The sequence below is a fragment of the Sebastes fasciatus genome, chromosome 2, assembly GCF_043250625.1.
Source record: "Sebastes fasciatus isolate fSebFas1 chromosome 2, fSebFas1.pri, whole genome shotgun sequence".
NCBI classification, from domain to species: domain Eukaryota; kingdom Metazoa; phylum Chordata; class Actinopteri; order Perciformes; family Sebastidae; genus Sebastes; species Sebastes fasciatus.
In genome coordinates this window covers 43,213,764-43,231,918 of record NC_133796.1, presented here as the reverse complement: position 1 = coordinate 43,231,918, position 18,155 = coordinate 43,213,764, and the positions used below count along the sequence as shown (strand labels likewise).

At 41.1% G+C, this 18,155-nt stretch overlaps 1 protein-coding gene across 9 annotated transcripts in view; it reads right to left on the bottom strand.

Moving 5' to 3' along the window:
* Positions 1–239: 239 nt before the first annotated feature.
* The window catches only part of LOC141760937 (C-myc promoter-binding protein-like), a 210,316-nt gene continuing 192,400 nt past the window's right edge, over positions 240–18,155 (bottom strand). For 5 of the 9 annotated variants that reach the window (XM_074624069.1, XM_074624057.1, XM_074624078.1 and 2 more), the window contains 6 exons: positions 15,731–15,985; positions 13,592–13,709; positions 11,217–11,243; positions 8,925–9,087; positions 7,124–7,188; positions 240–5,139 (listed from right to left, as the gene is read on the bottom strand). In XM_074624069.1, coding sequence (XP_074480170.1) covers positions 5,003–5,139; positions 7,124–7,188; positions 8,925–9,087; positions 11,217–11,243; positions 13,592–13,709; positions 15,731–15,985 — 765 coding nt within the window. In that variant the 3' untranslated portion in view covers positions 240–5,002. The remainder of the gene's footprint in view (positions 5,140–7,123; positions 7,189–8,924; positions 9,088–11,216; positions 11,244–13,591; positions 13,710–15,730; positions 15,986–18,155) is intronic. The other 4 variants (XM_074624061.1, XM_074624115.1, XM_074624123.1 and 1 more) reach the window with 1 other exon arrangement.

The window sequence follows — 18,155 nt, the reverse complement described above, 5'->3', positions numbered from 1 at the left end:
ATAAAAATGTCATATTACTAATGACAGTATGTCATAAAAAAGTCATAGCATAGTATGACACGTTTGGTATGTTGCAGTTAAAAACTTTTCTCCATAGCGCAAATAGTGGTGAAAAGCTCCGCAGACCATACATATTTGTAGAAATGATTGTATGGTGGACCTTTCAGTAGTTGGATCAACCAACATTGCCATAATTAAAAAAGAAAAGTTAATAAAAAGAGAATGCAAAAAGCCAACAATGAGTTTCAATGATTTTATTTACAGTTAAACCGTCCTGTAGATCTGGTCGCTGTACAGAACCTTCACCACATCTAAAATGGACCGTTTGCACATGTGTTATAAAATGTGATTACTACAAAGGGCGAGTTAAAATGTACATGGCCCCAGATTCTGCAAAATCATTCATTTTGTACAACTTTTTAACACAACAAAAATCCACAGATGAATGGCAGCTCTTCTTTCCAGCTGCTAACATCGTAGTCGATGTGTCCTCTCCCGGTTCACTTTTTAGGGGCAAAGTGCAACTTGCTGACTTTTCCAGTTTTGGTTTCCACAAATCACACACATGGTTGATATTCATGAGACCTTCACAAGTTAAGAAGTGAGGGTCCTCCGTCCAAAACCTAAGTATGAAACCAATAGTACATGAATTGCATACTATTTCCAGTGAAATATTACAGTATGCAATGCTGGACACTACAGCAGCATAAATATCCCACAAATGCAATGCAAAAGTGAAAACAACCTTCATAACAAACTTTGACGGACAGCTCTGTAATGCCAATAACGCTTCAATTTACATGTAAGTATAAGATATTTTTTCAAATTAATTCAGACTTTGGTTCTCACAAATCATTGTTTTGGTCACATGAGGTTGGCACAGGTTACCATGGTTACGCATCTCCAACTGGCAAGGAGGCTCTCAGGAAGTGATGACGTAAATTATTCACAAAAAGTATATTGAACGATAGTACATATATTGGGTATGTAGTGCATAGTATGGGCTTTCGGACGCAGCCCCTGCTAAAGTCCTGATTTACGTTCCGTACTTTTATTAAACACTTGTGAATGTTAAACACTTGGAACTTAGTCCATCCCCTCAGAGGACATTTAAAAACCTAATATGAACTCTTCTAGTTTTCAGTGACTGTACATTGTTTTGCATTGTTCTGCATTGTTCTTTGTTCATTGTGAGTACAATGTTGTATTCACTGACAAAAATGAAGGATAAAACTTTCAACTTTTTCAAAATAAAATCCAAGTTGCAATATATCAGGATTTTCGTTTAAAGAAATGGAACAGACTTTTGTAAGGAACTGTAAACCTTGAATATGGCTGCCGAAATGTGTTAAATCACACGAAAGTGTGTTGACAGTGACCGCATACAGAAAAGGGACTGTGCTGACAACTTATTTGGTTTTGTATTTTTATCATAGCAGCTTCTGTATATTTAGAACAAACCATTCATACTTTAGTGAGCTCTCTCCCAACCTTAAATTCATTTCTCACCTTAGATTGAGAGCTTCATTCCAACAGTCGGCTCGTTCATTATGAAGATGATGAACAGTAATACTAATCTTTTCTTCGTTAACAAGCAGGTGGGTAAAAAAATGGTTTTACTAGAATCATTTTTCGAAGTTATTTTATTTTTTCCATCTGTGAAAACAGGTGGGAAAAACAAGTTTTGGTAAGTGAAAAAATCTAGGCAAGTGTTTGTCGTTGTAATACTCATTTTGGATACAAGAGGCTGAACCGCACCACTACCTCCTGTTCTGAATAGGACTAAAAGCATTCATATTTTCTTCGAAGGGGGTTTTAATTTCTCCACACACTCAAAAAACACAAGGTTTATACTGTATATTTTGTGTTAGAAACTTATGTAAATTGAAACTCAGCTGGAAGAAAATATTAATGCTTTTAGTCCTATTTAGAACATGGGGTAGTGGTGCACTTCAATCTCTTGAGGCCGAAATGAGTATTACAACAACAAACACTGGTTTTCACAGATGAAATAAAAGAAAAAAGTAACTCAGAATAATGATCCTGGCAAATCTCCCTCATTTTCTTCACGTCTATATATATATATACTGTACATATATATATATATATATATATATGTATATATATATATTAAATACAATATTATAATTAGGGCTGTCAATCGATTAAAATGTTTAATCTATTAATTGCATGATTTTCCATGATTAATCGCAATTAATTGAATTTGTTTTTATCTGTTCTAAACGTACCTTAAAGGGAGATTTGTCAAGTATTTAACCCTCTTATTAACATGGGAGTGGACAAATATGCTGCTTTATGCAAATGTATGTATATACTTATTATTGGAAATCAATTAGCAACACAAAACAATGACAAATACCCTCACAGGTACTGCATTTAGCATAAAAAATATGCTCAAATCATAACATGGCAAACTGCAGCCCAACAGGCAACAACAGCTGTCAGTGTGTCAGTGTGCTGACTTGACTATGACTTGCCCCAAACTGCATGTGATTATCATAGGGGGGGCATGTCTGTAAAGGGGAGACTCGTGGGTACCCATAGAACCCATTTACATTCACATATCTGGAGGTCAGAGGTCAAGGGGCCCCTTTGGAAATGGACATGACAGTTTTTCCTCGCCAAAATTTAGCCTAAGTTTATTTGAGTGTTATTTAATCCCCTACACAAGAAGCTAGTATGACATGGTTGGTACCAATGGATTCCTTAGGTTTAGGCTAAAAATCACAGGTTGCGTTAATGCGTTAAAGAAATTAGTGGTGTAAAAACAAATTTGTGTTAACACGTTATCGCGTGTGACGAAATATCGTTGAACGGAATATCGAGATATAAAAACGTGACGATATGCATCATCGAGACGAAAAACTGGATCGCGATAACAGGGCATAATATGTACTACATACATATGGGGCTCCGGGGCTGAAGCTGTAGCCTCTTGGGGTACAACTCATGCGCAGTAAAATCTGGTCTGCCCTTGCCGAAATTGAACCAATCAATCGTAACGCACGGCCGCAGCTTCTGTGTCGGAGCTCCACACACATCAACACACACACAGCGCAGTCAGTGAACAGCTGATCAGAGAGGCCGCGGTGGAGAGACGAGTTTACGCTATGCTCGTTGCTGTTAGTAAGTGCAATAAAGCTTTGCAACTGTAAAGCCAAGAGTTATTACACCTGTTCAACAAGCATAGAAACGATGAAACGGTTAAACATGGATAAAGCAACGTTTCGATCTGCTCTGTCCGCTGTCTCTCATCCACCGCCGCTATATGTACACAAGCACAGCACAGCGCGTTAGCTCGGCGGCTAACGGCGTGTTAGCTCGGCGGCTTACAGGGCGTTGGCTCGGCGGCTAGCAGTGCGTTGGCTCGGCGGCTAACATTGTTATATCGTTTCGTACTGATATCGTGAACCCAATATCGTGTATTGTATCGTATGGTGAGCTGAGTGAATCGTCACACCCCTAGTTATCGCGTTAACACAAATTTTGACAGCCATAATTATAATATATATTATATACAATATATTTTTTTGAACTGTTGTTTTTGTCATGTATAATTTCACAGAGAACGCGAACATTACGTGGCAAAAAAGCTACGTATTTATTTTCCCGAACGAGGTCGATTAACTGAGCTATCGCACCGCAACATAAAGGCATCAACAAATCCCGTTGAATACGCCTATATTTATAAAACAATAACACAGACGCTCCGTAGTCCAAACCAGGACGGCAAACTTTATTACTCATTTCGACCTTAAGAAAGGCAGCACAGACCAGATCCACTCCTTCCATTCTTACCTTTCACAATAAAAGCCCTTGGCATATAATATTTAGCATTTTCATGTCATTTATTCGTCATGACCCTGGTGTGTAAATGTCTTAAAACTGAAAATACGTAAATAGAAGAGACTACACAGAACAAAAGTCTCGTAAGTCACATCTCTCTCGCTGAAGCTACGATACCTGTGTGTTTCGTACTGGGATGTACTCACACCAGCAACGGATCTGGTCGTTCTTTCTCTTCCTGGCTGATAAAAAGCCCAGGAGTCGCTGGATAAAACACATCAGGTAAGATAATGTTACATTTGTGCGTGGAACATAGCAGTTGGTTAGCTAGCTAGCTAGTGTTGGTGACGTACTGTATGTTGTACAAGATGAGAGATGTAGTTCACTGAGTGGTTTCACACTAAACTAAATGATACTACGACAAACTGAGACTTTTTCACTTGATAAATTATCTTTTAAATTGAAAAACATCATATGTGTGATTCATGCCACAATCCAAATGGGATCAAAAGATTATTTGTCTATCTCCTTGGAAAACAGATTTTTTTTTTCCGAACACCAGAAAGGGAGGGGCTCCGTCTCTCTATGCAGAATTTCTCAGAGTCCACTGTGATGTCTTAAATTTGACCAACAGTCCGAAACCGTTTCTGTGTATTTACTTGCAGCTCTAATTAAACCTTTTTTTTTTGATGCCCTAACTCATAAAGCACACAAAACCTAGTCATCATTTACAACACACACTAAATCCATACTGGTGTTCAGGTCACTATGGTTTAAACTGCGAGACAAGAAATGCCCAGCAACAACAATAAAACACTAAACGCCCAACGAAAAGACACTACAATAAATAAAGCTTATTTTGTATAAATATTTCAAGTTAAAATATTGCTAATATTAGTCTTCATATGCTGAATGACTATACAATATAAATGTTGCATCTAAAAAACAATCCTCTACTGCTGTGTATTTACAGTATAATTTTCACAGGATTCCAAAGGTTGAAGTTGTTTATGAACGGTGTGAGTGGTGTTTCCATCTTCAGTTAGTTGAGATCATTTTTTGTTTCAGGCTACATAACGCTGACCGCTGTCAACTGTACCTTTTTTCCCAAAGAGTTTTCTCAAAAACATTCACAGTCTTCCAACAGGTTTCCTGAGCTCGTCTTAAAGCGATGATGATGTGTGAAGGTGAGTGTTTACAGGTAAGGCTCTCCAAACGTCCTTCGGCACTCCATGACACCCGTGCTGGGAGGACGGTCACAGTTATGGGTCAGCTTCACCAGGCTCGGCACAAGGCGATCGTACGCCAACTTGTACTCGCGATCGAAGGCATCTGAGTGAAGAAGAGAAGATACATGCTGGTCTTTTTTTCGCAATCTTTACAATTTCTATCTTTTAAATCTACTCTAATCTATACTTTTCATTCATCAATAGACCAAATGACGCTCTGAGTGACAAACCCACAGAGACATCAAGAGTGTCTGCACTTCCCCTCAGCTCTATGGAGTGTTTTAGTGTCTTTGAGCTCATAGTTTTGGTTCACTCTCACCGCTCTCATTAGCGTTGTTAGCTAAAGAATAGGTCACGATTCTCCAAATCCATGATTTGATTTGACTTTTGATATTAAGGTCACAATTTGATTTTGATTTAAACATGTTATTGTTAGACTATGGAGTCTTGATTCATAAAGATCAACAGATCATTGGTTTTATGCCCTGACAACTGTCATCTATACCTTCAACAAAACCAAGAATCACTAGATGGCAGGAATGTACATTACAAAACAGCAAGCGTTTCTCAGAGTTTTTCTCAGAGCAAAAACCTGCAGGCTAGCTGCAGGCTATCGGTAAGATCCGCTGAGTCGTCTTTAGCTGCAGGCTATAGGTAAGATCCGCTGAGTCGTCTTTAGCTGCAGGCTATCGGTAAGATCCGCTGAGTCGTCTTTAGCTGCAGGCTATTAGTAAGATCCGCTGAGTAGTCTTTAGCTGCAGGCTATCGATAAGAAATGCTGAGTGGTCTTTAGCTGCAGGCTATCGGTAAGATCCACTGAGTCGTCTTCAGCTGCAGGCTACCGGTAAGATCCGCTGAGTCGTCTTCAGCTGCAGGCTACCGGTAAGATCTGAGTGGTCTTTAGCTGGAGGCTACCGGTAAGATCCGCTGAGTGGTCTTTAGCTGCAGGCTACCGGTAAGATACGCTGAGTGGGCTTGAGCAGCAGGCTACCAGTAAGATCCGCCGTGTCGTCTTTAGTTGCAGGCTCGCGGTAAGATCCGTTGAGTCGTCTTTGGCTGCAGACTATTGGTAAGATCCGCTGAGTCGTTTTTAGCTGAAGGCTATCGGTAAGATCCGCTGAGTGGTCTTTAGCTAAAGACTATCGGTAAGAAACGCTGAGTGGTCTTTAGCTGCAGGTTATCGGTATGATTCGCTGAGTCGTCTTTAGCTGCAGGCTATCGGTATGATCCGCTGAGTCGTCTTTAGCTGCAAGCTACCGGTAAGATACGCTTAGTTGTCTTTGACATGTTGTTTTTTTCCTTTGGGCAACGCAAGTAGGAGGGACGGATAGGAAAAAAATACTGGGAGAATCACCGATCCAGCTTCTGATTTCGGTGGTCAAAACTGTAAGCAAATTTCGATCGATTTCCAATTTAGAATCTAAATCGTGACAACCCTACTAAAGAAAAAACAAAGGTAAAAGGAGCGAGAATATTCAGAAACACGTCTCCAAATAAAACACTTCTGCTCCGTAACTGCTGGAATTGTGAACAGGTAACTGTTTGCTAATGTACGTCAATGTTGTAAATGGACTTGCATTTATATAGCGCTTTTCTAGTCTTTCGACCACTCAAAGCGCTTTACATTACATGTTAGCATTCACCCATTTACACACACATTCATACACTGATGGCAGAGGCTGCTAAAGTGCCAACTTTGCCCATCAGGATCTAATCTAAATACTCATTCACACACCGATGGCTATGCCTTCGGGAGCAATTTGGGGTTAAGTGTCTTGCTCAAGGACACATCGACATGTGACCCGGAGCAGCCGGGGATCGAATCCCCGACCTTCCGATTGGTGGACGACCTGCTCTACCCTCTGAGCCACAGCCGTTGTGCTTACAGCTTGTTTATTCTGCCCTCTAGTGGCCAAAAAAAAAAAATTAATGCGGGTTTAAATCAAATTCTGGAAGTTTTTTCTACTCATACAGTAAACAAAAAATTAAACCACTGGCACTGATGTAAATGAATGGTATGGTGTATAAAAGCTGGAATATGTGACAATATGACAATGTAATCATTAAAACATAAAATTATGACTCACCAATATCAATGTTATCTTTTCCCAGAGCCACCAGAGAGAGGAAGAGGATGTCCCTGTACAAACTCCTGTAGGAGGAGAGATTCAAGGTTATAAGACACTTCTTTCAATGGCCGTGATTCCATTCAATTGTGAAGCAAACTTTAAGCAAACTTTTGAAATGTTTCAAAATAAGGCATGCGAGCTAGCAGCATTTCCATCAACTGGTTTGGGGCGAATAAACTCGGCTACTCTGTGATTTGGTTGTAAAGGTGGTTGTAAAGTTGGCTCTACAGGCTACGCATGGCTGTAATCCGCCAGTAAACAGAGTAGAAGAAGAAGAGGTTGCAAACCGGAAACAAAACAAGTCGGCTTGGCCATCTAACCATCTACGAGAGAAAAATGGAGAGAGATCTTCAGGAATTTGTTTCAATTGGGTAAGCTTTAATTGTTCTTTCATATCAGCTAGTATTGGCCATGTTCATTTTGTACTGAGACGAAGACCAGCATTCGCACGCTATGGGAATATCCGAGAAGACGCCAACAGCTGATCAGTTATGCGAGTTAAATGTTCGCAACGTCAACGTCAGAACATATTTAGCAAAGGCGTTTCCATAATCCATATAGCGCATCAACTCTTTTTTGACAAAGGCAAAAACCACCTCAAGCAAACAAAAAACAAAACAAAGATATATAAACAAAGTCTTAGGCCCGTGTGACCCATATCAGCACCCACTGCCGTATTTAAATCAATCAAAACATCTAAGTCCGTGCCGGAGCTGTACCTCGTTGTTTAAATATTATTATATTCTATCCCCTTATACTGCGGCCAAGATGAAAGCGTACAGGCAATTATCTGTATTTTAGATCTGGATGGGTCAATAATGCTGTTTTGGAGGTGAAAGACAAGAAATTCTTCATAATAATAATATTTTGTATTAATAATCTGAATCTGTAAAGTAACTACATTTATCAAATACATGTAGTGAAGAAAAAAGTACAATATTCCCCTCTGAAATGTAGTGAAGTATAAAGTAACATCAAATGGAAATTTTACAGCTACTTTTGAAGGGTCGAGGGTTTGATACTCAAAGACAGATTTTGGGAGGAATATCACTTGATGTACACACATAATGATGACTTATATGAGCTTTACGTATTAGTTTACACATGGAAGAATCTCTACATAGGTGTTTTTAAGTGGTGATGACTAGGGCTGTTGCGGTGAAAGAATTTCCCCTGCGGTGATAATGATTGATTCAACAGCATGATACACGGTATTATTGCAATGTTTTTTGCAAATACCTTAATTTATCTTGATTTTAGTGCTGTATAAATAAGCTTTATTGCTATTATTAGGTATATTATTGCTTTTTAAACAACAAAGATACTAATTAATATTTGTTTATTGTTAAATGCAGAACACTGAAGTGCAATGAGACGCAGTGTTGTTTCCAGCTGAAACACTTTGGTTGCATCTGGTTGTTATTATACGAAATATCCACAAAAGTAAAAACGTCGGCACAAGGTAGAGTACGACCAGAAAAAACACCAAACGTGCAGCACTCAGCGCAGAATAGACACTCAGCGCCTCGTCATGCTGTTGCCATTTGTAAGTGTAAAAATGTGGCGCTCGCATTACAAAGAATTAAAAAAAGAAAAAATGAGAACATAGCAGTTGTGGCGGTTGCTTGCTATCCCCTGCAGTTGGCTTGTCAATAGCGTGGTATTGCAATATTGCGGTTATTGTGGCAGCCCTAGCGATGACTCGGAAGTTAAGTAGTTGAATAAATAAATAATCCTGGTATGATGCGTCTGTGCTGACCTTTGCCTTTTGACCCCGAGCGTCTGACCAAGCAGCTGCAGCAGTTGAGCCATCGGCCGGCTGACGTCATTCCTCTGGATGCTCTTCACCACACTCTGCAGGAACTCCTCGCTGAATGGCTTCTCCTCCTCCGGGACCGGCCGGGACAGAGGGTAACCCACATCTACCAAAACACACACAGCACACAGCACACAACACACACACACACACACACACACACACACACACACACACACACACACACACACACACACACACACACACACACACACACACACAGTTAAGCATGGACTCATCATATTAGTGCTGAAGACATTAAACAATAATGCAAAATGAGGATGGTTTTTATCTCAGATTATCTCTCAAGAACAGGTTGTCACTCAGATGAAAAGTACTTGGGGCTGGGTATCTGTACTCTTATGAGGCAGTACTTTATTTGGCATATACTATGTTGAAGTATATCTAGTAAAAGTAAAAATATTCTAAAACAAAAGTTAGTAATTAGATGTACAGTGTGTGGTGAATCATAAAAGCTTGGCATGAACCCTAGTAAAAAAAGTCTGAATTATTTTATTATTATACTACTCGGTTTAATCTAAATTTAGATTCAATTCAGACGCATTGCCAAAACAATACTTATCAGGCTATATATTATAATCATTATAATTATAATAATAATGATAACTATATTATATTATAAACTTTTTTAAAACTTTTATACAGAATCCAGAAAGTGTCATGGAGAAAATATTTCGCAGTGATCTGTAATTGCACAGTGTGGAAGAAACTGTTGAAAGACGAAGGACTCGTAATACCCGGACAAGCTTGTTTTTCTGTGGAAAGCCAGTTAGTTATCAGGACCTGTTTGCCTAAACTGTTTGAAAGTTCAAAGTTATTCTAGCTATAACAACTATGACCTGTTTAGATTGAAGAGTAAAAGAATATATTGGACACATCTGACCTGACACGTGATTAAAATGCAGATTTTTTGAAGTGTGGTTATATGAGGTACTTATCCATAGTCAGTATATTATCTACAGTAAATGACGGTGGGCACGCCCTCAGTTTGGAGAAACAAACAGGAGTACCAGCACGGGAGCAAAGTAATGCACTGCTGTGGACGGCGGCAGCATCAAGACATGTTTTAGACACCTAAAAGAACAATCAATATCAGTTTAAGCGTACGCTATATTTAGAATATTTTCATCACTTTACCTTGCAGTCAGACAGTCCTTTCCAACGGGAAGCTGAAGCCATTATCAATGCTCTCTTCAAAGCCACCAGACTCCATTCACAATAACAGTAATTATACCGAACGAGCTACTGGTCTACTGCTGCATCAATGGGTTAGTTAGTTTGTGTTATTGTGTGACTTTGATGTTTTAAAGGGTTAGTTCAGATTCCCTAAAGTCGCACAAATATACAAACAAACTAACGAATGGAGTCTGGTGGCTTTGAAGAGAGTATAGATAATGGCTTCAGTTCCCCATTGGAAAGGGCTGTCTGACAACAAGTTAAAGGGATGAAAATATTCTAAATATATCTTACACATAAACTGATATTGATTTTTTAGGTGTCTAAAATACTTTTTAGCCCTTTAGGTACTGCCAGCCCCCCCCACAGCAGTACATTGCTTTGCTTCCGTGTTGGTACTCCTGTCTGTTTCTCCAAATTGGGGGCGTGTCGACCGTCATCTACTGTAGGTAATACACTGACTATGGATAAGTACCTCATACAAGTACCTCCTTCTTAGCTAAGACATTCCTTAAGTTTAATGGTGCAACCCGATTTAGTAAATACTAGCTGTTAGTATGAATTAAGAACTTCACACACAAACTTAGTAATGGATTTATGAACTTATGCAACCCAAACCTGGAAAATGAACCACTAAAATATAAACTAAAGGTTCAGGATAACCAGCACAATGAGGTTGGTGTTCAGTACCCAGCCCTTTAGGTACTACAACAATGGCCATCTTTAGGAGTTGCTGGATGTCAGCGAGTGGAGAAACACATTCACCAGAGATGCAAAACCTACATTCAAATACAGAGCACTGGGCCATATTTGACAAAACAAAATAATCCCTCTAACACTTCACACTGCAGAGACTTTCATTCCAAAACACTGTGAAACCATGAAAAGGTAGAGGCTGACTTTCCACAGACGACACTGCAATGCATCAAGCACATAGCACACAACAGAGGGAGACACAGCAGCAGCAGGCCTCAGACAGTACAGGACACAAACACCAAGACTCATCTGTGGGAGTCTGCAGCAGAGAAGAACACTCACTCTCTAACAACAGAGTACAATTAAGTCCTGGAAGACAGAGCAGAGAGAGCCTGTTAGCACTAGGATTAGCTGATTCCCAGGAGGAGCTAGCTGCCTCCTCCTCCTCCATTAAATAATCAATTACTACAAACTGAGCTGAGCAACAGAGAGAGTCGTAACAATGAGATGATGTAATTAAAAGAGCTCCAGTCAAAGCTCAAACAATAGAAACAATGTAGAAACCTTGATGAAATACAGCTTTTATGTATATTGTGTTACATGTATTTTTCTGAGGAAAATCATTGTCTCCTCATCACTCCCCACAGATCAGATGTTTTCATCTGCTCAATGGACGTTTAAGTCACATTCTTGTACATCATGTACGTCGTGATTTATTCGCTAAGCCTGTTTGCGTTGCACTTTTGTCACAGTGTTTTTATCGATACACCAACTTTTCCAACTCAGCCACATTTTCTTGTGATATTTAGCTTATTTCTAAAGGCCTTTACACACCAAGGGTAGGGGTGTAACGATTCATCTACTACATCGATGTATCGATTTATATTCCTACGATCCAACTACACAGGCCCTTTCCCCGTGCGCCGTCGTTTTTTCATTCAGAGAAAATGACTACCCTTTCCCCGTCATGATATCTACGTGCACACAGCATCAGCCTCACGGATCCAGCCGGAGAGCAGACGGTCCGCGAGGTGAATTATCACGACGGGAGTAAAGTAAAACACAAAACAGAAATAGTTAAAAAACAGAGTTTTAAAATGTTGTTCCAGATGTTTTCATGTATGAAAAGAGCCCAAATGAACCCTGTAGGTGGACTACTGGATTACTATCAGCCATTTGATTGATCACTATCAGCGGTTGATCTCTGTATTATTGATCTACCGTTTATATTGAAGATGAGGACAGAAGCAGCAGGTCCTGCAGTTGCACTTTTTATTATTTTCTAATAAAAGCTGTATGTATTTGCCATTAATCGTTGTTTACTTGTTTATAACCATAATTAATTTATCCTTGATTCCCTTACAAGAAAAACTTTGAGGAATCCTGACCTGCTCTGTCCAGTATCACATATTTATTTCACAGTCACACTGACTGAATTATTGACAAAAGTTACTGTATCCATTTCAGATCATTGAATCGTCGTTGAATCTATTGTATCGTATCACTTTAAATGAGCTTAATATCGTTCTTGAATCTTATTGGAAACATGGAAATCGTATCGTATCGTTTTTTTTTGTGCGATTCATTTGTCAATGTATTTTTTCTAACTGTTGTTTTTGCCATGAGTACTTTCACACAGAACGCGACTATTACTCGCCGAAAAAGCTGCATAACTTTTTTTCAGAACCAGGTAGATTTTCTGATCTTACCAATCAGGTTGTGCGGAATGATTTGAGTTATATATTTATGAAACAACAATACGAAGGCTCCGTAGTCCCAATCATGACTGCAAACTTTATTACTCCTTTCAACCGTGACCAGATCCACTTCTTCCATTTTTACCTTTTACAATAAAAGCCCTAGAGATGTAATATTCGCAGGTGAGTATTTCGCATTTTCATGTTATTTGTCACGCCCTGGTGTGTAAATGCCTAAATGCGCAAAGTGAAATTTTACATAAAAACAGGTGGATGGAAACTTGTACTTTCCTTTCCTACCTAAAATTGAGGTTTTTAATTAATGTGGAGTCTTAGAGGAACAAACTGTCTATACTGTAGGTGCGATTGTATTTTCGCATCTATTTGTTTTCACTACTCAAGTTTCCATTCAACTTTAGAGCAAATTTTAAACAACTTTCCAGGAAATCTGCGAAAGAAAACACAAATTAATGCATGTTTCACATCATGATAAATAGCTGGTGGCGCTAATTCTCCATTCAGGTGCCATTAAACCATAAAGGAAGAAGACAGTTCAATGACATGCTGTAATTAAAAGAGACAAACAAACTAAAACAATGTGGAAAATGTGATGGAGTTATTCACCAAGTCGTTTTCTGTTGCACTTTGTCACATTTTGCTTTTATCAATTCACCAACTTTTCCACCTGAACCAAGCGTAACCACGTTTTTGCGATATTTCGACTGTCTCCACTCAGGTTTTTACATGCAAATTGAAAATGTGCATAAAAACAGGTGGTTGAAATCCCTTTGACTAGTGATTCCCCAAAGTTAAACCACAGCACCCCTGCACATGACCCCACTCCCTCCAAAATAACACACATATCTATCTATCTGTTATAAGCAGCAGCAGTCAGTACTCATAAACTGCTGTGATCTGCAGACACAGAGAGAGAGAGAGAGAGAGAGAGAGAGAGAGAGAGAGAGAGAGAGAGAGAGAGAGAGAGAGAGAGAGAGAGAGAGAGAGAGCAGTGTGACTCACTGTATGTGTTCCAGAGGATGTAAAGAGGCTGGATTGAGTCCTGGTGCAGCTTCAGGTTGTCCCACAAGATCTGTATCAACACATGTTTACTGTCCTCCGACATCCAGTGACGAGGGACCTGCCGAGAGAAAGAGAGAGAGAGAGAGTGAGAGAGAAAGAGAAAGAGAGAGAAAGAGAGAGAGAGAGAGAGAAAGAGAGAGAGAGAGAGAGAATTGATTTAATCGACAGATCTGTAAAACTGAGTTTCTCCACAAAGAATCACACAAAAGCACCACTTTAAATTTGTTTTTTACCAGAGATGTGCTCATAAGTTTCATTCAGCATGAAAAGCATAAAAATTGACTAATCGACTGAAGAAATCTTCAACTGTCGACTGAGACCAAACCGACCCATAAGTGGACTAATAAGAGGGGGCAGCCCTAGGTATGGGTCCCCCTAAACTCTTCTAATCCACTTAATTTAACCTCTACTACATCATGTACCTTGCTTACAATTATAATAATATTTAAAAAAAAAACACAACAACAACATATAAATAAGTCTCACTATTTTATTATCTATCATATGCAATTTATCGTAAGAAAATAAATAAATAAAATTATCCAATACTGATGAATCCAAAATCATCATTTAGCATTACTTATTTTATTTTATTATGTTGCGTTTGTCCCATTTTTCTCTTCACTTTCATGACACGAGAGGAATTTGTTTACTGTAAATTCTGTTGATTTGTTTTCTGGTGGGTCCACAGTGGAACAAAAAACAGGTGAAAAACGGTGTGTTTTCCATGAAAATATAAAAAAATAAGACAATGAGCCTTATATAGGGATGTTAATAATTAACCGTTTAACCGTTAACCGACATTACGAATTTAAAACCGATTACGCTATTGGTTAAACGGTTAAAAGAAATATTAATAATGAATTAAAAAGCTGAGCAAAACTCAGAGTTGTTGTCACTTTAAGGAGAAAAGCTGGTCCACCTTAACAGCCCACCTAAGAGAGTCTGAGCTGGAGTTGCAAGATACAGGAAGTTGGCTCGAGTCTCTTGAGCTCACTTGAACTGAGGAGTTGTAGCCTCGTAGCATTTATTCACCGACAAATAAACTGTATACACACTGTCTGCTACAGCTACGTTCACAGCTAGAACGCCACCGACAAAACCACACTTACCGCCGCCACACACACACGGTCTGTCGGACACATACTAAAGTCACGCCGCAATGACAGAGCGTATGTGTGTGACAATGGCGAGCACGAAGCCTCCAGCAACGCCTCAACTCTGAAAGTAACACAAACACACACAAGGTTTGTCGGGCACTCGCTATCTTTACGCCAGGCAGACACACAGCTGACAACCTGCTAAACTAAACTAAATGATGCGGTGGAGAAAGTGGCTGTTTGTCTGCGACACTACACGCAGCGCCGTGGCTGCTAAGATAACGCTCCCGGACGGTGAACTGGAGACAGTGAACGCAGCACCGTGGCTGCTAAGATAACGCTCCCGGACGGTGAACTGGAGACAGTGAACGCAGCACCGTAGCTGCTAAGATAACGCTCCCGGACGGTGAACTGGAGACAGTGAACGCAGCACCGTGGCTGCTAAGATAACGCTCCCGGACTGTGAACTGGGGGCTCAGTTGTCTGTTGTGCTCATACACTACAGCTGGCGCACTGCTACATGCGATGCACTAATCTTATTCGGTTAACAAGGGTTGGTTATCGGTTAATTTTTTTTTTTCAAAATTAGCATCCCTAGGCTTATACTGTATATAGAAAAAAAATGTTTTTGCCTGTTTTTAAAGAGCAACGTTTCCAGCAGTTGAAGATCTTTTTTTTGCAGACCTCCAGCGGTTTAACTTCTCACCTTGCTGCAATGATGTAGAAGTGCACTTGTGTGTGAGTACACCACGACATCGCTTACGCGTGATAAGGTCAGTGAAACAGACTTCAAACTTTCCACCAGAGAGGGCAGTGAAATGTTTCAGCTAACAGCACTTTGTAACTTTTTTTAGAAACTATGCTATGAAATTAAAATTAACGTTATGATTATTATAATTATCATTATGTACTGTATGTTTGTGTTTGTGTTTGTGTGTGTGTGTGTGTGTGTGTGTGTGTGTGTGTGTGTGTGTCTGACCTGGGAGTCTCTGTTGCAGTGCTCGGAGGTGAGCATGAGACCGGGCAGGTTGCTGGGCAGGTCCAGCCGTCTGAAGTACCAGACCAGGTTCCAGTAGATGATGGGATGATGGTCCACCATGTCGGACTCCGTGATCACCGGGTCGCCCTCGTTCTCCAGCAGACTCTCCAGCTCCTTCCACAGCACCAGCGGGCTGAGGTAGGGAACCGTCACTGGCTCAGGGTTGTGGAGTCGCCACTCCATACTTAGTGGGTCCTGGACAAAAATGATAGAGCTGAGATATCTTATTGCCATAAGTAAAGTAAAAGGGGGGAGGATACGTGGTGGTGGTTGGGGGGGTCAATTCCTAGATAGGGATGTCATGAGAACCAAGTCAATGCCAAAATTATGAAATTTTTTATAGAAAATTTCCCTGATAATGCTACATTGTACCCTGCCTTCGCCCAATGTCGGCTGGGATCGGCTCCAGCCCCCCCGCGGCCCCTAACGGGATAAGCGGTTGCAGATGGATGGATGGATGGATGCTACATTGTGAACAACAAATCCGTGTTGAAATCGGCAGGAAAGGTACTAACGTTAGCTGTTCACAGCCGGTGGGCAGCACAGTCCTGCTTGGCTAAATAATGGAGCAAACAGCTAACGTTAGCTGTTAGCAGCCGGTGGGCAGCACAGTCCTGCTTGGCTAAATAATGGAGCAAACAGCTAACGTTAGCTGTTAGCAGCACAGTCCTGCCTGGCTAAATAATGGAGCAAACAGCTAACGTTAGCTGTTCACAGCCGGTGGGCAGCACAGTCCTGCCTGGCTAAATAATGGAGCGAACAGCTAATGTTAGCTGTTAGCAGCCGGTGGGCAGCACAGTCCTGCTTGGCTAAATAACGGAGCAAACAGCTAACGTTAGCCGTTAGCAGCCGGTGGGCAGCACAGTCCTGCTTGGCTAAATAACGGAGCAAACAGCTAACGTTAGCTGTTAGCAGGCGGTGGGCAGCACAGTCCTGCTTGGCTATATAACGGAGCAAACAGCTAACGTTAGCTGTTAGCAGCCGGTGGGCAGCACAGTCCTGCTTGGCTAAATAACGGAGCAAACAGCTAACGTTAGCTGTTAGCAGCCAAGTCCTGCTTGGCTAAATAACGGAGCAAACAGCTAACATTAGCTGTTAGCAGCCGGTGGGCAGCACAGTCCTGCTTGGCTAAATAACGGAGCAAACAGCTAACGTTAGCTGTTAGCAGCCCAGTCCTGCTTGGCTAAATAACGGAGCAAACAGCTAACGTTAGCTGTTAGCAGCCGGTGGGCAGCACAGTCCTGCTTGGCTAAATAACGGAGCAAACACCTAACGTTAGTTGTTAGCAGCCGATGGGCAGTACAATCCTGCTTGGCTAAATAACGGAGCAGACAGCTAACTTTAGCTGTTAGCAGCCGATGGGCAGCACAGTCCTGCTTGGCTAAATAACGGAGCAAACAGCTAACGTTAGCTGTTAGCAGCCGGTGGGCAGCACAGTCCTGCTTGGCTAAATAACGGAGCAAACAGTTAACGTTAGCTGTTAGCAGCACAGTCCTGCTTGGCTAAATAACGGAGCAAACAGCTAACGTCAGTTGTTAGCAGCCGATGGGCAGCACAGTCCTGCTTGGCTAAATAACGGAGCAGACAGCTAACGTTAGCTGTTAGCAGCCGATGGGCAGCACAGTCCTGCTTGGCTATATAACGGAGCAAACAGCTAACGTTAGCTGTTAGCAGCCGGTGGGCAGCACAGTCCTGCTTGGCTAAATAACGGAGCAAACAGCTAACGTTAGCTGTTAGCAGCCGATGGGCAGCACAGTCCTGCTTGGCTATATAACGGAGCAAACAGCTAACGTTAGCTGTTAGCAGCCCAGTCCTGCTTGGCTAAATAACGGAGCAAACAGCTAACGTTAGCTATTAGCAGCCGGTGGGCAGCACAGTCCTGCTTGGCTAAATAACGGAGCAAACAGCTAACTTTAGCTGTTAGCAGCCGATGGGCAGCACAGTCCTGCTTGGCTAAATAACGGAGCAAACAGCTAACGTTAGCTGTTAGCAGCCCAGTCCTGCTTGGCTAAATAACGGAGCAAACAGCTAACGTTAGTTGTTAGCAGCCGGTAGGCAGCACAGTCCTGCTAGGCTAAATAACGGAGCAAAAAGCTAACGTTAGCTGTTAGCAGCCGAGTCCTGCTTGGCTAAATAACGGAGCAAACAGCTAACGTTAGCTGTTAGCAGCCCAGTCCTGCTTGGCTAAATAACGGAGCAAACAGCTAACGTTAGCTGTTAGCAGCCGGTGGGCAGCACAGTCCTGCTTGGCTAAATAACGGAGCAAACAGTTAACGTTAGTTGTTAGCAGCCGATGGGCAGTACAGTCCTGCTTGGCTAAATAACGGAGAAGACAGCTAACTTTAGCTGTTAGCAGCCGGTGGGC